This window comes from Athene cunicularia, assembly GCF_003259725.1.
Source record: "Athene cunicularia isolate RWA chromosome 3 unlocalized genomic scaffold, athCun1 chr3_part1, whole genome shotgun sequence".
NCBI lineage: Eukaryota > Metazoa > Chordata > Aves > Strigiformes > Strigidae > Athene > Athene cunicularia.
In genome coordinates, this window is record NW_020799097.1 from 80,108,380 (window position 1) to 80,125,111 (window position 16,732).

General features: G+C 35.8%; 1 protein-coding gene across 1 annotated transcript in view; it reads left to right on the top strand.

Moving 5' to 3' along the window:
- Positions 1-16,693, top strand: part of NUP133 (nucleoporin 133) — a 34,695-nt gene extending 18,002 nt beyond the window's left edge. The window contains exons 17-25 of the mRNA XM_026844042.1: positions 868-1,110; positions 2,245-2,378; positions 3,947-4,105; positions 5,496-5,631; positions 7,265-7,383; positions 8,808-8,889; positions 10,836-10,899; positions 13,297-13,385; positions 14,398-16,693. Coding sequence (XP_026699843.1) covers positions 868-1,110; positions 2,245-2,378; positions 3,947-4,105; positions 5,496-5,631; positions 7,265-7,383; positions 8,808-8,889; positions 10,836-10,899; positions 13,297-13,385; positions 14,398-14,534 — 1,163 coding nt within the window. The 3' untranslated portion in view covers positions 14,535-16,693. The remainder of the gene's footprint in view (positions 1-867; positions 1,111-2,244; positions 2,379-3,946; positions 4,106-5,495; positions 5,632-7,264; positions 7,384-8,807; positions 8,890-10,835; positions 10,900-13,296; positions 13,386-14,397) is intronic.
- Positions 16,694-16,732: the final 39 nt, after the last annotated feature.

Sequence of the window (16,732 nt, forward strand, 5' to 3'; positions counted from 1 at the left end):
TGATGAGATTGTCAGTAAGAACAGGAGAAGTTGAAAGTTTCATTTGGGGAATGAAATGAATCAACACACACTTATTTTGTCCAGTATTGATGATAAATCTAAAACTTGCATTGCAAATTTGACTACAAAAACAAAGTTTGGGAAACAGCTAATTTTTATTTCTTATGCACTAGTTCTATTGGCAGACTTATGGCATAACTTTATAATTAATTATAAAATGTGATCTATAACTGTTTGAAAAGAGCTGATAATTTTCCACTCCCTTAAATAGGTTTTGTTTTGGTGGTTCAATATAATGAAAAACTCAGAACAAATGTTTGCAGAAACAAGCACTTTCCAGTTGGTGCTTAAGCTTCCATGTGGCCTCTTCCGTATAAAACACACTTGTTTAGTGCTCCCAAGATAAAAACCTTTTGAAAAGCAGGATCCATGCAAGCTAATTTGGTGTGTTAAGTCTTGATGACTACCTCCAAGTATTTAAATCAGGTTAACAGAAGTTGCCTTTTCCTTGTGTGTATTCTCTACTTTTCTTACAGATGCCAGTGATTTTTTTCTGAAAAATAGCTTGTAATGATAATTGACAATGTAGAGCTGGGTAGTTCAGATGGTTTTGTTTCTGGTTTTTTTATTTACTATGTTTTGGCCAAATTTAATATGTAAAGGTAGATGGGAGGATGTTTGGTTTGGTTGTTGTTCTTTTTTTTTTTAATAATATTGCTTTGTTTTTCAAAACTAAAATGTTTATTACCTTTTTTCTTTCTGTTTTTTCAATTATTCATAGTAATGTTTATGTTATACTTCATATATAGCATAGAATCCTGTGGTGATAGTGTTATTATTTTATGTTCACTGTGTTGTTCTCCCAAGCATCTAGCAGCCTTCGTGCAACAATAATACATCAGCATGGAATCATTCTGAAGATGGTGTATCCCCAGGTGGACAGTAACCTCCGTAGTATTGTGGCTGAACAGTTGGTGGCACTACTGGATTGTTTCCTAGATGGCTATGTTTCTCAGCTGAAATCTGTGGACCGCCCCGCTGATCAAGAGCGATACAGCAATCTGGAAATGGAATATGTGCAGAAAAGATCGGAACTCTTATCACCCCTCCGTAAGTACTGTCTGTTTTCCTTTAATGCAAGGATCAAATGTTCCATTTGATGAGGAAGGGATGCAAATCTGATAAATGGCTTATGTGTTTGAATAAGAACAGATCACAGAATTGCATCAGGACTGCATCCATGCCCATACCTCTCTCTAATAGGATATGTTGCTGCTTGAATTTTTTTCTTTTGCTAATTTGTTATATTTTTCTGGCAGGAATTTATCTTGTGCTGCTTGTCTGACAGTACCCCATAAATGGATTTCTAAATTTATATTGTTGCAGGTTGATAGAAACTTACATGCCTGAAAAATGTATCAGGAAAAAGTTAATTTTTTGAATCTTGGTTATTTAATAATCAAACCTGTAGTTATAACATGTCAGAGGTGGTGAAGTCTTAATGAGTAATTGACAGCAAAGCCCCCTTTTTAAGTGGAAATAATTTGGAGTAAATACATTTTAATAACTTTACAAAGTTTTAACTTTTTTAGGCTAAAAATGAATTATATAAGCAGAACAATCTAATAATCACTGCCTCCTAACATTCTTAAACATCCTTAAGAAAAGTCCCTTAAACTATATTTCTCAGTTTTGCTGACATTTATGGGCTCTGTTAGCTTGTGAATATATTTTACATTGTTATGTTTAATCTAAAGTTTATATTTCTTTGTAAACAAAACTGAGTATTCTGCTAACTCTTACACATTTAACTGAACCTAAAAGAAAGAGTTTAAAGTAATACAGTTTTTAATACAAACCCCATTGTCTTGTTTTGGTTTTTTTCAAAAGCCTTTGCCTAATGCTTTTTCATTTTGTTTACCTATTATTACATATACTGACTCATGGGTTGAATCTCCCCTGCCCCAGCACAAATAGCAGATGATGCTAACTTTGAGGGAAGGTAGGATGTATACTGGCCATTCAGTATTTTAAACTTCTCTTTTGTACTAGGGGAAAGAGGTGGTAGGTACGTGAACTTGCATGTGTGCAGGGTATGTATGCAGTTGTCTTGGGAATGTGCAGGTAGCTCCCTGACGTGAACACCTGAAACTTATTTTTGTTTTTCTGCTCTCTGCCCTTGGTCATCTTCTTACAGTCAAAGATCAGCTTGTTTTATCAAACTTCTTTTTCTTGGTTACTTAGTTTCCCTGGGACAGTATCAGATGGCTGCCGCTTTAGCAGAGAAGTACTGTGACTTTGATATCCTGGTGCAAATGTGTGAGCAGACGGACAACCAGGCCAGATTACAACGTTACATGAGTCAGTTTGCAGATCAGGTAACTCTTTTTTCTATTTCCTTTAGATACTGTTTTATAATAACTTTGCACCTGAAATGTTGCAAAAGTTACGATTTATTTTTGGTTTTTTTCTGTTTTTTTTTAATGCATATGTATTTACATATATACTTATGGTGGTAATATGGAAAATTGAAGTTAACATTCACTGTGCAGATCTCAGTGGAGCATTTTACCCTGAGACTGCAAAGCAAGTCAGCAGAAACATGGGTGCTAAGCTGTATGGGCAGGGGCTTTTCATGGGACCTTTTTTGTGCCTCAAACACATTATGTCACTCTTAACATCTTTCAGCATTTTGTGACTTGTTTACCGAGGTGTTGTAGTCACTGTACTGTTGTTTCGAAGTAATATAATACAAATATAAGGATAATTTCCAAGAGAGATTATTAAATTGGTAAATGTATAAATAAGAAGGTAGTTAAGGAGAGTAGGGATGTAGGGATGTTGCTGTGGTCTTTTTTTATTGTCCTGCTAAGTCCTTGTTGCACAGTTTTTTCCAATGTCTGTTAAAATCTGGTGTGAAAACTGTGTGTGCTGAAAATTTGGAAAGCTTAAGGAGAAGGCAGTAGAGACTACTTGAAGGGAGGGGGGGACTGGAACAAAAGTTTCAAATTTGAGAGTTAGTGAGATCAACTTGTTGAGCTTTCTACAACAGCTATGGAAAGAGAAATCCTGCAATATGTAGGTTTTCTAAGAAAGGTTCTTTTAGTAAGAAAAAGCAAAAGTATCAGTAAAGGGCAGAAATTATATTAAAGGTTTTCAATAGTGAGGCTTAAATACTCACACTTCCTGCCAAAGAAGGGGATAAACTCTATTTTTTTTCTCTTCACTTGCTTTATTTTAAAGGAAAAATGTAACACTTTATGAAAGAAGTTCTTGTGGCAAATGTAGAACGGAATAGATCAAGTCTAATTGATAGAATATCAGACTGATGATCTCTTCAAACCTGTTTTTTAAATTGTTAATGCAATTAAAATTTAGCATTATTCTCAAATTACTCTGAAAATACTACATTAAATCTCAAACATAAATCCTAATTTCACATTAAAGTTTTTGAGGATAAATTAGCTTTTTTAAAAAGACATTGTATTTTAACAATGACTGAGAGAAGTAAGGTTTTAGGTTCGCTTGGAGATAGGAGGGGACGTTTCAAAAACAGTGACAGAGGTAATAAACTTAATGTGAAAGGAAATAGTAAGGACAGAATTCTGTGGTGGCCAAAGGAACAGGTAAAGAAAAGAAGACTAGAATTGATGTGATACCTGTTTCCATATTTGTGGGTTACATGAAGAATTTACATTTGTCACTTCCTTCACTTCCATTAAAGGATGCTGTGTGTACCAGCATGTGTTGCAGAGTAGCTCGTGAATTCTTTAAGCACTGTTTCTATCAGGACTCTTTAATAAAGTTTTCTCATCAACACTGTATTTTTGTGTGTCTTGTTTTGCTAAGTAGGTTCTTACCAATTGGATTTTATGAAGCATTTAGAAGACAAACAAAATATTTAAATGTAACTTTTAAAATGTGTTCATATTCCTGTTATCTTCAGAATTTTTCAGATTTCCTGTTTCGCTGGTATCTAGAAAAAGGAAAGCGAGGGAAGCTGTTATCTCAACCTATTGCTCAGCATGGACAGCTGGCCAGTTTCTTGCAAGCTCATGAGCATCTGAGCTGGTTACATGAAATCAACAGTCAGGATTTGCAAAAGGTAGGGGTTCTTAAATACAACCAAACTGAAATATCACACATTAAACAGGTCAAGTATACATTCAAGTAGGAAAATTATCTAGATAAGCCATATTTTGATGATGAAGAGTCATGTCTAGATGAGTTAGGGGAGAGATGACAGAGATTATTTCTTAATGGAGTACTAGAAGCCTCCTCCAGGCACCACTTGGTATATCATAAGTCACTGCACCCTGTAATGGAAATTAGGGCTGCTTTTCATCCCTTGTTGGTGACTAATATTTTTTTATCAAGGAAGTTTTGTTTGGCTACATGATCACTACTTTGATAGAATTGAGAGTTTACAGTGAGTATCAATAGCATTATCAGATTATCCAGCAAGGGAAAAACTGAAACTTAGATTTGAAGACCAACTATTTAAAGCAAAGGAATTTGGAGGTGTCACAAAAGTAAAAAAGATATTGTTTTAGTCGCTTACATAAATAGTTTAAAATTTGGGGTTTCTTTAGTAGCAAACGTGTGGATAGATTAATGTGATGTTTTTTAATTTGATCCTTTGTTGTCTTGTAGACTGCACACTTATTCTTCCCCCATTTCCTGCTGGTCAGTCTTTTCTTCCTTCTGCTACGCTTATGAATGTATTTCATTTTAGCAGATAAAAGTATTTCTAAACAAAAATGGTTTCTTTCAATCCATATGCACATTTATTAAGCACACAGAGCATGGAAACGTTTATCCTACTGGAAATTACAGGTTGATAATACTGTATGCCCCTTAAAAAAACCCTAACAAACCAGCCCCACCCTGAGAATATTGTAATATTCCATTTGTGTCAACTGAGGCTTTCTCTGTTATAGTAAAGCACTGTGAAGAGGGGGCAAGGATTCTAAAATACAAAACTCATTCAGTCTGTATAGTTTATTTCTGAGTAAGTGCTCAGAAACTTTCTGTTCCTTTGTCTGATAGACAAATACATTCTTCCCTATATGCTTGGTTACTGCAGCAGTTTTACAAATTTGTTTTTTCAAATTCCTGAATTAACAAATCAGTCTGCATGTGAAATTGTTCTGTCAAAGCATATTTGCCTGGCTTTTATTGTGAAGCCTTGAGTAGGATCCCAGAGATATAATATGTGAAGTTGCAATTTATCCTTTGATCATAAGATAGTTTTTATTGATTAGTACTGAGAAAATTTTTTTTTTAAATGCATATAATTGGAGTAGAGATCTGTGTCTCTTCCTGAAGAGTGTAATGCAGAGTTTAATGTGCAAGTTGTATGACTTTTTTATAAAAAAAGGGTTATAGTTTTACAAACAATACATAGCCGTGGGACTGCAGTTCAGACTAAATCCTTATCTGTTAACCTGATGTTAATTTACAAAACTGATTTCTAACATCTTTACTAACTTCAGGCTCACAGAACGTTGCAAACTTTGGCGAATATGGAGACCCGGTATTTTGCAAAGAAAAAAACACTTCTTGGCTTGAGCAAATTAGCTGCGCTGGCATCTGACTTCTCAGAAGACATACTGCAAGAGAAAATAGAAGGTAAGAAATGAAAACAGAGCAAAGTGAACAATAGACTAATGAAGTTATCAAATTAGAATCATATTAATTTTGCAGATTGTTAGTGTGTTAGGTTGAGGGCTCTAACTTAATGTGGTAAGAATAAACGGGCTGATGATTTTGTTCATTGCAGGAAGGGTGAGGAAGACAGCATAAGGCTGTAACCACAGTATTCACTTTCACCTGTGAATTAGGGCTATGAGCATGAGAAAATTGTACCTTTCCACTTTTCTAATAATATGCAAAATACTGACATGAATAACAAGCTTCACAGTATTTTGAGAAGTCACTAGGCAGTTCTGAAATGGCTGAAACTTGTAAACCATTCACACGGAATGCATTTTCATGAAGCTGCATTTTATATTTCAGTTGTAAGGTAAAAAAGATTTTATTTCTTAAAACCTGTTTATTGAATAGCTCTCAATTCTGAGTTCTTCTGAAGGCCTCTTAGGCTGTACAAAGAAATCCAATAACTATGTTGTACTGTAATGACGTACCTGCAAATAGTGATCAAGAAGTGCTGAAAAAGCTGTTCTGTGCTAATGGTTAAGCTGATACTGGCCACCAGGGGGAAGCTTTGAAATACTACTCCAAAAAAATATTACTACTCAAGCTTGCTTCTATTTATCTGTGTATTTATCCATGTATGTTATGTACCAGTCTTAAAAGAAATCTTGTTGGTTGAAAAAGCCCAGGGATAATTATGATAACTAAGTAGGCTTTACAAATTATTTTTAGGTTGTAATAATAATATATTATCTGCCTTTTAAATTGTAAAACATGGCATGAAATCTTAAAAGTTTAAATTTGTTTTTCCCACTGCTGTGAAAAAAAAAAAAAAAGAACTATGCTGATGTGAAAAATCTCATCTTTAAATAGGAAAACCGTAGAAAAATGAGGAAATCAAAGCTTTGTATCAATAGACCAATGAACTCTCAAAATTTGGTCTGGACTTTAGTCTGCTACACGTTCCTATATGATACATGACATAGCTTTTAAAACTTACATTCTGTGTGTACCACTTTCCTATTGATAAAGAATAATTATTTCTGCCACATTTTGTTTATCCATTTAAACAGATAAAATGCTCCTTAGAATTATTTTCCTCTTTCTACCGTGCAATGGAACTGGGCAGGAAGGGCAAGGTTCACATAGTGTGGCTGAAATTAGTCCAGTTTTATTGTTTCAGCCTAATGAGTTTCTAACCCTGAAGAAGATCATACTGGAAAATAAAACAATCAAAACCAGAATAATTTATGAGATGAAGCAGGTCTGTGGCACAGGTCTTCAGCCAAAAGGTGGCTCCTGAACATTGCAACCACCTTACCTTCCTGCATAGTGCAAGAGCTTCTCTCCAATCCTATGTATTCATTTTGTGGTTTTGAGAAAAAATTTATCGGTCTGCATTACACTGGGAAGCTGAATGGAAAGTAAGAACTAGTTCACCAGGATGACGATACTGAAGTGGAAGTATTTCAGTGCTTCAGGAGCATAGACGAGTGTCCAAGTAGAATGCCTCATAGCAAACACTTGTAGACCCAAATAATACTGTGATTTGGAATTTATTATTACAGTTTAATAACGTGAAACATTCATTTCCTTAAATGACTACAAGAAATATCGGAGCAGGAACGCTTTCTGTTACATCAGGAGACGCTTCCTGAACAATTACTGGCAGAGAAACAGTTGAACCTCAATGATATGCCAGTGTTGTCTGCATCTCAGCTCATTGATGTAAGTATCTCATTTTCTTCACTGCACAGTTGCACGTTCCAGTATGTTTTCTGCCTCTGTGTGATAAAATGAGTGAGAAGATCACAGTTGTCTTCATCCCTTACATGACTTGCTAAGCACCTAAAGATCTGATATATGAGTTGGTTTATCTTTGCTTAGTTTCCACCAGCACAAAATGTCAGAATGCTGGGTTTAATTCAGAATTCTTCTGATTGAGTATGTGCTTTTAGAGTGCTGTAAATCAGTGCCTGAAGTCGATTTAATTGGTCTAAGCCAGTTTTTGGGTATGAGACAATTTTTACCTTCTGTTACGTTCTCAGTAGGGCAGAACTTGGAAGGCAGAAGGAACAAAATTCAACTTTAGTGGAGAATGATGCTGCAACCACAAAAGGGTGGACTAGAAGCAGGAAGACACTTTTGGTCACCTGTAGCAAAGAGGTGCCTGAAGGCTTTCTACTTTTTTTTCTTTTTCAAAAAACAAAAATCCAGCCCGTACTGAAACAAAAACATGAACTGCTCCAGTGCTGGGATCACTAATAGTGCTGACTCCTTTTCCCACCCCCTTTTCTGGTGGCAGCCAGGAACCATTAGCCATACCATTTCTGCCTTGTTGGGAGCATATTTTTACCATTCAGTGATGCACACAAAGTATTCAGTGAGTAACAAAAATACATTGTAAAACAAATCAGGTCCTGTCTGGGTGTCAATTTGGCAATTCCTTTTCTGTAATCCTGTAGAAAATCAAAAGCTGATAGTGTGCTTCATTATCCTTATTTTCTTAGAGCAACGCTAATACCATGTTCTGGTCATTACCTGTATCTGTAAATGAGGCTATCAGTGGGATTAGGGAAGAGTAGGAATTGTCACTTATAACTTGGCAAGCACTGACACCATGACAGTTTTCCTTCTGAATTCTCTCTATTGTCAAACCAATGTTCAAACTTACTACTTGCAATGCGAGAATGAAACTTGGAAACTGTAAATAAAAGAGCCTTAATGTTAATTTTTCTTTGAAGTACCAATTTAGAATTTTGTTGGGGGAATGAAATATTGATAGCAAACTTGTCTGGTTTTAAAAGTTGAAAGGCAGTATGTCTGCTTAACTTATTTGTGGAGCTGAGCTCTGGCTACAATAGACCAGGAATGTTACAGCCTTAAATGGCATTTAAATTTGAAACCTAGCAGCCTTATATCCAATATCATTTGTCCACAGACCATTGTCATGTAGGTGGAATGCTGCTCTAAAACCTTAAGTATATTCCTTACTATAAAAATACTTGCAGTTGAATCAAGGCATATTTTCATGAGAAGGTCATGTAAGTGGAAAATACATGGTGGTCTTCCCACAATGAGTTGTCCGTGATATCAGTTACATTAGTTTGTAGGCTAAAAATAATTCTCTACATTAATCTATTTTATCATAGATGTACATATGTGATGAGAACAGAAGGGCCAATGAGTATGACTTCAAGAAGGCACTTGATTTGCTGGAGTATATTGATGAGGTAGGAAAAGTTTTTGAATGATTTCTAACCCAGAGACTTTTAAAAAATTTTAAGCTAGGATGGTGTATCTGTAGTTAGTTAACATATTAGCTTACTGTACAGTAATTAAAAGTAACTCCTGATGTGTTTTTTCAGTTTGTTTCTAAGTCACTGGAGACTTAATGCCAAATGTGGTTTAGATCATTTAAGAAAAATGACACTCCTCATCTTCACTTCCCATTTATAGTCTAGAGTCTCTCTTTTAGAGCCTTGCTTCTCTACAGGCTTTTTCCAAACAGGACAAAGCTCATCTGTTTTCAGTAATTTAGTTCTTGCTTCTTCCCTATTGGCAGTTTCTCTGATTGCCATGAGATAATGTGGGATAGTGTCCAGCTTTTTAACATGTAAATAGCATTGGACTACAGATTTGCTGTCTGCTTTCTCAGTGCATCTTGTTGTATGATCTAGTATCTTGTCAGGAGTAACTTTCCACTAATCATGAATAAACTAACGTCTGAGGCATATCAGGCCTGAATTATCAACAGTCTTTGCTAAAAAGCTAAAGTTGTATTTTTTAGTAAAAGTATTCCTTACCAATTGAAAATGAGAGCTCTTTTCTGATTTTTCCAATTCCTGCTGGTCTGGGTAGAGCTCCAAGTTAAAATCCTCAGTGTAGTAGTGCTTTGTAAACACCATTGTGCCACTTTGGTCTTAAATAACTTTGGTTTGATAATTATAAAAACATTTATAATCAAAATGTTTTTAAAACTTAAATTGATTTTTAAATTGGTTTTTCATTTCTTTTATTAAATTTTCTTTTGAATAATGTTTCTTTACTGTTATTAACCAGTGGGTTTTTTGCTTTACATATGAATCTGTTTACTTGTCCTGTGTTTAGTACTGTATTATATTTTGTGTGCTGATGAAAGTGTATTACTAGAGTAGCATGTTACTCTGAGTTAGTTCTCTTTAGTTTTTTAAAAAAAACAGTGCTTTTTCTTAACTTTCCCCTTCATTTTGATGACATAATAATATTTTGCATTAAAATGAACTTGAGTGGACTCATTTGTTTCTCTCTTAGTTTTCCTCTTAAATTTTGTCACCACAATTCTTGAACACTGAGATAACTATATTGTTTTTTTCACACTTAAATAAAATGTCACTCTAAAAACATGAGAGTTCTGATTATTTTTTGCTCAGATATTTGAGCCTCTAACAACTTCAGTAGAGCTGTTCAGCACAAATTAGAGATGGTGGTTTAGAGTAGAGACTAAAAACTAGCTGTTCTCTAGTTTTCCTGGCTTTTCCCTTGCCAAAGCATAGCATGAAGTCAAGACCCATCCTCTTGCTTCCAGGCTAAATTCAAGGGTTCAGGGTTTTCTGTTAATCTCTTATGAGGGTAATTTGAGGTAGGTGTGATGCTTTGGGACATTGAGAGGTGGAAAAAATAGATGGTCTTTTTTTCTGATATTATACTTTAAAAGGGGCTCTGACACCAATTAATCTCAAAGTTTCTGTGCAATGAAGAGACTGCCCTTTCCAAGACAAATGTGTATCTTTGAAGACATTTACTAATATATTCATAAAACATATATCCTACTGTGGACACTAATGCATGTTAGTTAGCTTGGCCATGCTTAAAAAAGAGCCTTGCCTTCAGTCACCATTTAGCACATTTTAAAATAAAACTTGCTAGAATGCAGTGTCCTACAGATGGGTATTTGTCCACGTCCTTTAAAATATGCCCGTTTTCAAATTGAGGTATTGGTCTTCAGCAGTCATGTGGCAATGTAGGAAGTCTGAGACGTGTTTTCAATCGGAGATGAAAAGTCTTTGGTGTTTCAACAGTCTGATCAGGTCATCTATTAAAATATCATGTGTTAAAAACAATGTTCAGTAACTGAAGAATCTAATTCATTGGTATAATCTGAGTGATTGCTTCTTTAAAAAAACAAAACAAAAAAAAAAAAACGGAAGTGGATGTAAATGATCTTAAACTTAAAATTCTCTGTAAGGCTCTCCAAAGAGATGGGTAAGTCCAATATAAGTATAAATTACTGGGAGTATTAGTGACAGCTTTTCCAGAATTACATATTCTCTAGCTCACTGAAAAAATTTCATTTCATAGTAGAAGGTCAGTAAAGTATGAAGTATGTGATCTGAATGTGTCTTTTTATTTGTAAAGTGAAACCCCAACAAGAACAACAAAAATCTGTGGTACTTTGTTCACTCAGCTCACTGGCAACCCACTGTGCATTCTCAGCACCTGAGACAGAAATGTAGCCATGCAACTTTCATTCTTGAGCTCTTTGCTAAGGTAAAAAAAAAAGATTAAATTTTACCTTTGAGGCATCTCAAGATGGAAGCTTTTTAAGAGCAACATGTGCAGAGGTCATTCCTACAAACTTTTATTTCACTTATTTTTTAGCCATTGAACCATACTGACAAGTTCATGACCTTTTTGAGTTAAAGCTACATTCTTGACTGTAAGCGCAATCAAAGCTTTAAATACTGCTTAAAAGAGCCACTCTTACAGATGGTCAACACCAAATACAGGCTGAATCCAACTGGTCAGAAGAATCTTCTCATCAAAGCAGTGTTACTGTTCTCTCCCAGGTTAAATAAGTCAAATGGCATTTTCTCCCTTTCTAATTTTCAGAATTTATCCGATTTTCTAACTCCCATCCATGTTCCAAGAGGACCTAAGGAAGAAAAGATGAAGACGTAATATGTTCCAAATGCATTGTTCCATTTGTGATTAAAATGGAAATAAGCAGCATTTGGATTCATGCTTTTGCATAGGAAAGATTCCAGAGGACACTAGTCTGTAGAAAATAAATTCCTAGTTGCATGACAGAGTTATTGTCACATATGACACAAATAATACGCAGAAACAAGTTCACACTATTCCAAGTGCTTTCTTCTGTTCCTCTTATTTTCAAGACAGAAGAATCCAGAACTCCTACATGGTATAAGTCCAGTAACTGGTTTGTTCTGTCTACCCTGGGCTGAAAGAGTTTTTGACATATTTAAACCATTCAAATCATACATAATGCTGTCAAGCTTTTGCCCACTCTGCTAGCTAACCAGATGCAATTTGACATCACTTTGGCACTGAATAGTGTTTAGAAAACTTGATGTCCCAGTTGAGTTTGCAGTCCAGCAAGGCTCACAAAGACTTACAAAGAGGTTGATCGCTATTTCAAAAGAGGTAGTGTTAACTTTCATCTGTGTGCAGAAGTAGGCATCTTGGCACGTTACAGTACCGGCTTTTAAGGACGGCATTGGTTTTCTGGCTTAATAGCTACAAATGGTGGTAAGGTTCTTGGGTAGAATGGAGAGCCTTGCTGAGCATGCTCCTGACCTTCTGGTAGGGTCTTCACTGTCCTCCTCTGCTGAAGAGTGATTTGTTTTTTCATATCCCCCTTCCCTTTCCCTCCCTCCTTCCCTCACATTCTTTCCAGTAGAATTAAAGATGAAATCCTAGAAGTTTGGTAGTTTTGAGTGACATCCAGGGTAAAACCATGGTTTCAGTGAAGTAATAACTTCTCTGGGAGCCAGGTCCAGATCTATTGCAAGGATGTCCCATTGGCCCAAGGAGGTTCATGTTGGTTTAAGAACTGATAGGACAACTGGATTTGTCTGGCAGTTTAACATATGGAACAGGAAGTTTTAACAACTGAAAGGTTAGAATCACAGCAAAATTAAGTTAGGTTGGTGTTGACTTAAAACTGCAACCCATAAAGCTCTGCAAGGATGAAAAATTGTCATTTAAAATATCTTTCTCTTAGAAAAATCTGCTTGGGCTCTTTTTATCACAGATGAGACTTGCATTCATGAGTCTTCACTTTCACATTTAGTCACAAATGAGACAAACTGTATTTGGTCTGTGTGCGCTGTTATGGGCCTGCAACTTAGATTTTACCATTTTTTTCCTCCTTCCTTTTCTTGGTGTTTGCTTGTTTGGTTTGGTAGTTGTTTGTTTGTTTGTTTGTTTGTTTTCAAATAAGCAAATTGCTGCTCTTGCTCTATTCTACTAGAAAATAAATATATACTTTCATCATCTCAATTGTAAAATATAATTACTAAATAGGTAATTCTTATCTTGATAGATAATATTTTTTTATTTTAGCAAAGAAATAATGCATTCTTTTATAGTTTAGACGACAGGAAGCATTTCAATTGTCCTCCTAACTAGACTATACTATAGCACTGCAATATTATTGCAGCTTTACTCTTGGAATAATGAATAAGTAACCCAGGGTAGAAAAGACCTCTTGCTTTGAGCTGCAGCCAAGCACATAACACTTATGTGTGAACATGTATCAATCACCTTCGATAATTTATCAAATTTCCTGTGTATTTTTTGTTAGTTTTCATTTGATTTAATCTGTGCAATTATTGCCACAAATTATTCTTTTACTTGCAGATGGTCCAGTTCAGATGGTAAAGATGATCCAATTGAAGCATCTAAAGATAGTATATTTGTGAAGATATTACAAAAACTGTTGAAAGAAGGTAAAGTGTGCTTAAATATAATTAAACTTCTTGAAACTGTTTAGTTGTTTCAAAAGCTGCTAAAGATGAACCCTAATAAATAACAAGTAGTGTTAATAAATTCTCAGAGTAATCAAAACTTCCATATGCATTCCACTAGATAATTACAATCATATGGAGCTAATTCTATCTATAAATGTTGAGGGGATAAGAGATGAGCAGATTTCTTGGTTATGATCTGAGTACCCTCAAATGATTTGCTCAGTAGGGCAGCTGTCAGATCTTCAGCAGTTCCTTGTTGTACAGTAAATATGTCTTCTGGAGTTAAATACTTCTGTAAAATAAGGGAGTAATAGCTCTTTGTCATTCAGAAAATCTTAATCTGTTCTAGTTTATGTGGGGTGTTTTGCTTTTGTTTTCCCTCCCTAAAAGCCAAAAAAATAATGAAATCCCCCCAAGTTAAAGCTGACTGAGAAGTTCTGGCCATGAAAGTTAGAGCTGGGGATGGGAGGGGGTGGAAGCAGTTTAGAGTCAGTCTGTTTTAAATATTACTGCATATGAACTTTTTTCAGAACAGAGGAAGTTCCATGTCAAAAATACAAAAATTAAGTTCTTCAGAACGATTTTAGTTTTGTGTGTTCAATCCTGTCAATTTCTTTTCTCTTTATAAGATTCTCACACCACAGACTGAAATGTTGTAACTGATGATATAAGTATTTATTACATGACTGATCTTTATTTTATCTTTTTTAAAATTTGTTTTAATTTGGCAACATATGTGAAGAATTGGATTTTAGGTTTAATCATAAATTCACTGGGAAGCTCTGTTTGAGTAGGATTTTTTTTTTTAAAGCTCAGTTTTACAGGCCTCTTAACCTTTATTGTATTTCTTGACTGGTATAATAGAATTAGATCTCGATTCCAAAAGAGTAACTTAACTCTGAGGCAGGCACAGGTGTTTACTTAAAAATGATCTTAACTGCTAATGCAAAGTACTTTTATCTGTGCTGTAATAGAAGGTTTTGTGTTGTAGGAGTTCAGCTAAGTGAATATTTACCGGAGGTGAAGGACTTGCTGCAAGCGAACGAACTGGGCAACCTGAAATATAACGCTTACTTCGAATTTGTGTTAAAGGCAAACTATGAACTCTATGTTCAGGGACAAGCATGATTCTTGCTATCTTTTCTAAATATTTTTTCTAAAGAACTGTTAAATTCATGTATACTTTTTTACATTCTGTTTGGGGTTTTTTGCTAAAACTTTGTAATAAAATCTATATGAGTAATATACTTGGTCTTATATTTATAGATGTTGACACTTTAGTCAGGGGAGGCAGAGGTGTGTTTTCAGGCAAAAGAAAAATAATGATTTCATTTTCTGTGCCTTTCCTAAACTTGCTGTTTCCTTTTATATATTCGTTAGTATGAGTCCTGCCTGCAGCTCAGATACAGATACACAGGGTGAAATGTGGGACCCACTGCAGAAGGTGGAAACTTTTGCTCTCACCTCACTGGGGCTGTGGTTTCAGTTCAGAGAACATACTGAAAACATGAATGCTGGGTGACTCACTTAAGAGACAAATTATAATTCTATAAGATTACTCTGTACAATGCTTTTTGCTGTAGAAACTAGGTCATTTCAATTCTGCCTTAAAGATTACTGGCACAAAAAGCCAAACTGGGTTGTCACTGGTCACTCAGCTTGTCTGTGACAGAAAGGAATAAAGCACAGTTCTCATTCAAAGTCCCCTGGTCCAGTAAATACACCCTTCTTTCAGTTTATATCTGTAGATTAAACTTATTCAAAACATTTTCATATTTATTTAACTTTCATTTAAGTGACATCCAAATTTCTAGAACACATATGAAAATGAAATTAAGGGCTCACCATGCAGTCATTCACAGCAACTGCTTGAACCTCGAAAGCAGTTATGGAAGTGTGGGAGTCCAGCATGAGCTTCCTTACTTGATCTTCCTTACGAGCTGATGCTACTAATTATTTCTACCCCTGCTGTCCCAATTAGTGATCTCTGACATGGGAATTAAGAAATAATCCATTTATCTTTTTACTTTTAATTATTGATTGGCAGCAGATTTTCATCTTTAAATAAAAGTTACTTTAGTCTGACATGCTGCACCGTTCTTTTGCAAGTAGCTTGCCAGCCAGAGAGTGAATGCAGAGCAACTTGTGTGCCCTTATGTTTTACTTGTCTGGCTCGATGCCTGCTGCAACAACTTGATCCAACAGCTGAGAAGGTCAGAAGTTAAATTGGTTGAAGAGAATCCAGTTTCTAGTTTTAAAAGCACAGCTCCCCTTCCGTGGCTTCCCCTGCTCCCTGTACTAATACAGTAAGCTGGGCTGAGAGTCTGAACATGTTTGGAAGAATAGATTTATCTGGAGAGGTTCTAACTAATATGGGAAAGAAATGCACTAGCAGTCATCTTCTAAGATTGTTCTAAGAAGCGAACTTTGCTCTTCAGCAGCCTTGTGTGGCTGAGAGGAAAGTGTCGGTGTATCTCTCAGCTGCGGCTGCAAAGGAGTGGCGTGAGTCATTTAAAGGCTTAGAAGAATTCTACATGCTTGTTAAGATGGCACTTTAAAGGTGGTTTCACGTTATTGATAAACTTAACATTTTGAGAGAAAGGGAATAATCCAAATTATTTCCCCCTCCTGCTGAAATATATTCTACCTGAAATTTTTACTAGACTCTTAAACTTCGTGTGAAGAATCTGTAATTGACTGTCTGCAGTAAGCCACTTCGGGGATATCTCATTCCTTCTTAGACTGTCAACCACCTGTATCCTGTCAGGAGCGGCAGGGGAAGCCCTGGAAGTCTTGCTCCAGGAGCAGCAGTTTCTGTTCACCCTTAGCTGTCCATCTGAGAGTGCCTGGCTTCTCTGCTGGCACGGGTTTATTCCAGCTGGTGTAAAAGCATTCTCCAGGTCCTTGGTAAATGATCAGCCGTGTAGGCTTTGCAACTAATGTTTTATTCTACTGCTGGGTTGGGAGGCATTTGGCATTTGTACAACGGCTTTCCATCCGACTATTGCCAAAACAGAAGGCTACAGGCAGTGAGTTTACTTAAATAAAACCTCATTAAAATAACTTCTATGTCTAAACTGATGTTTAATGTTGTTGTACGAGGAATGTTGAGCTGGTTCACTATTCTGTTGGGAAGCTTGAAGAGGCTGGGATTTGGGGCTATTCCTCTTCTCCGTCCTCTGCCTCATGATGCAATAAGCTGTTCTGGTGCAGAAATCCTGTCTCATAGTTACTGTACAGGGAGGATGCCTTCATTTACCACTGCACATCAAAGGTCACGCCAGAGCTCTAGGTTGTCTCCAAGTGTAACAAAAACAAATGACTTG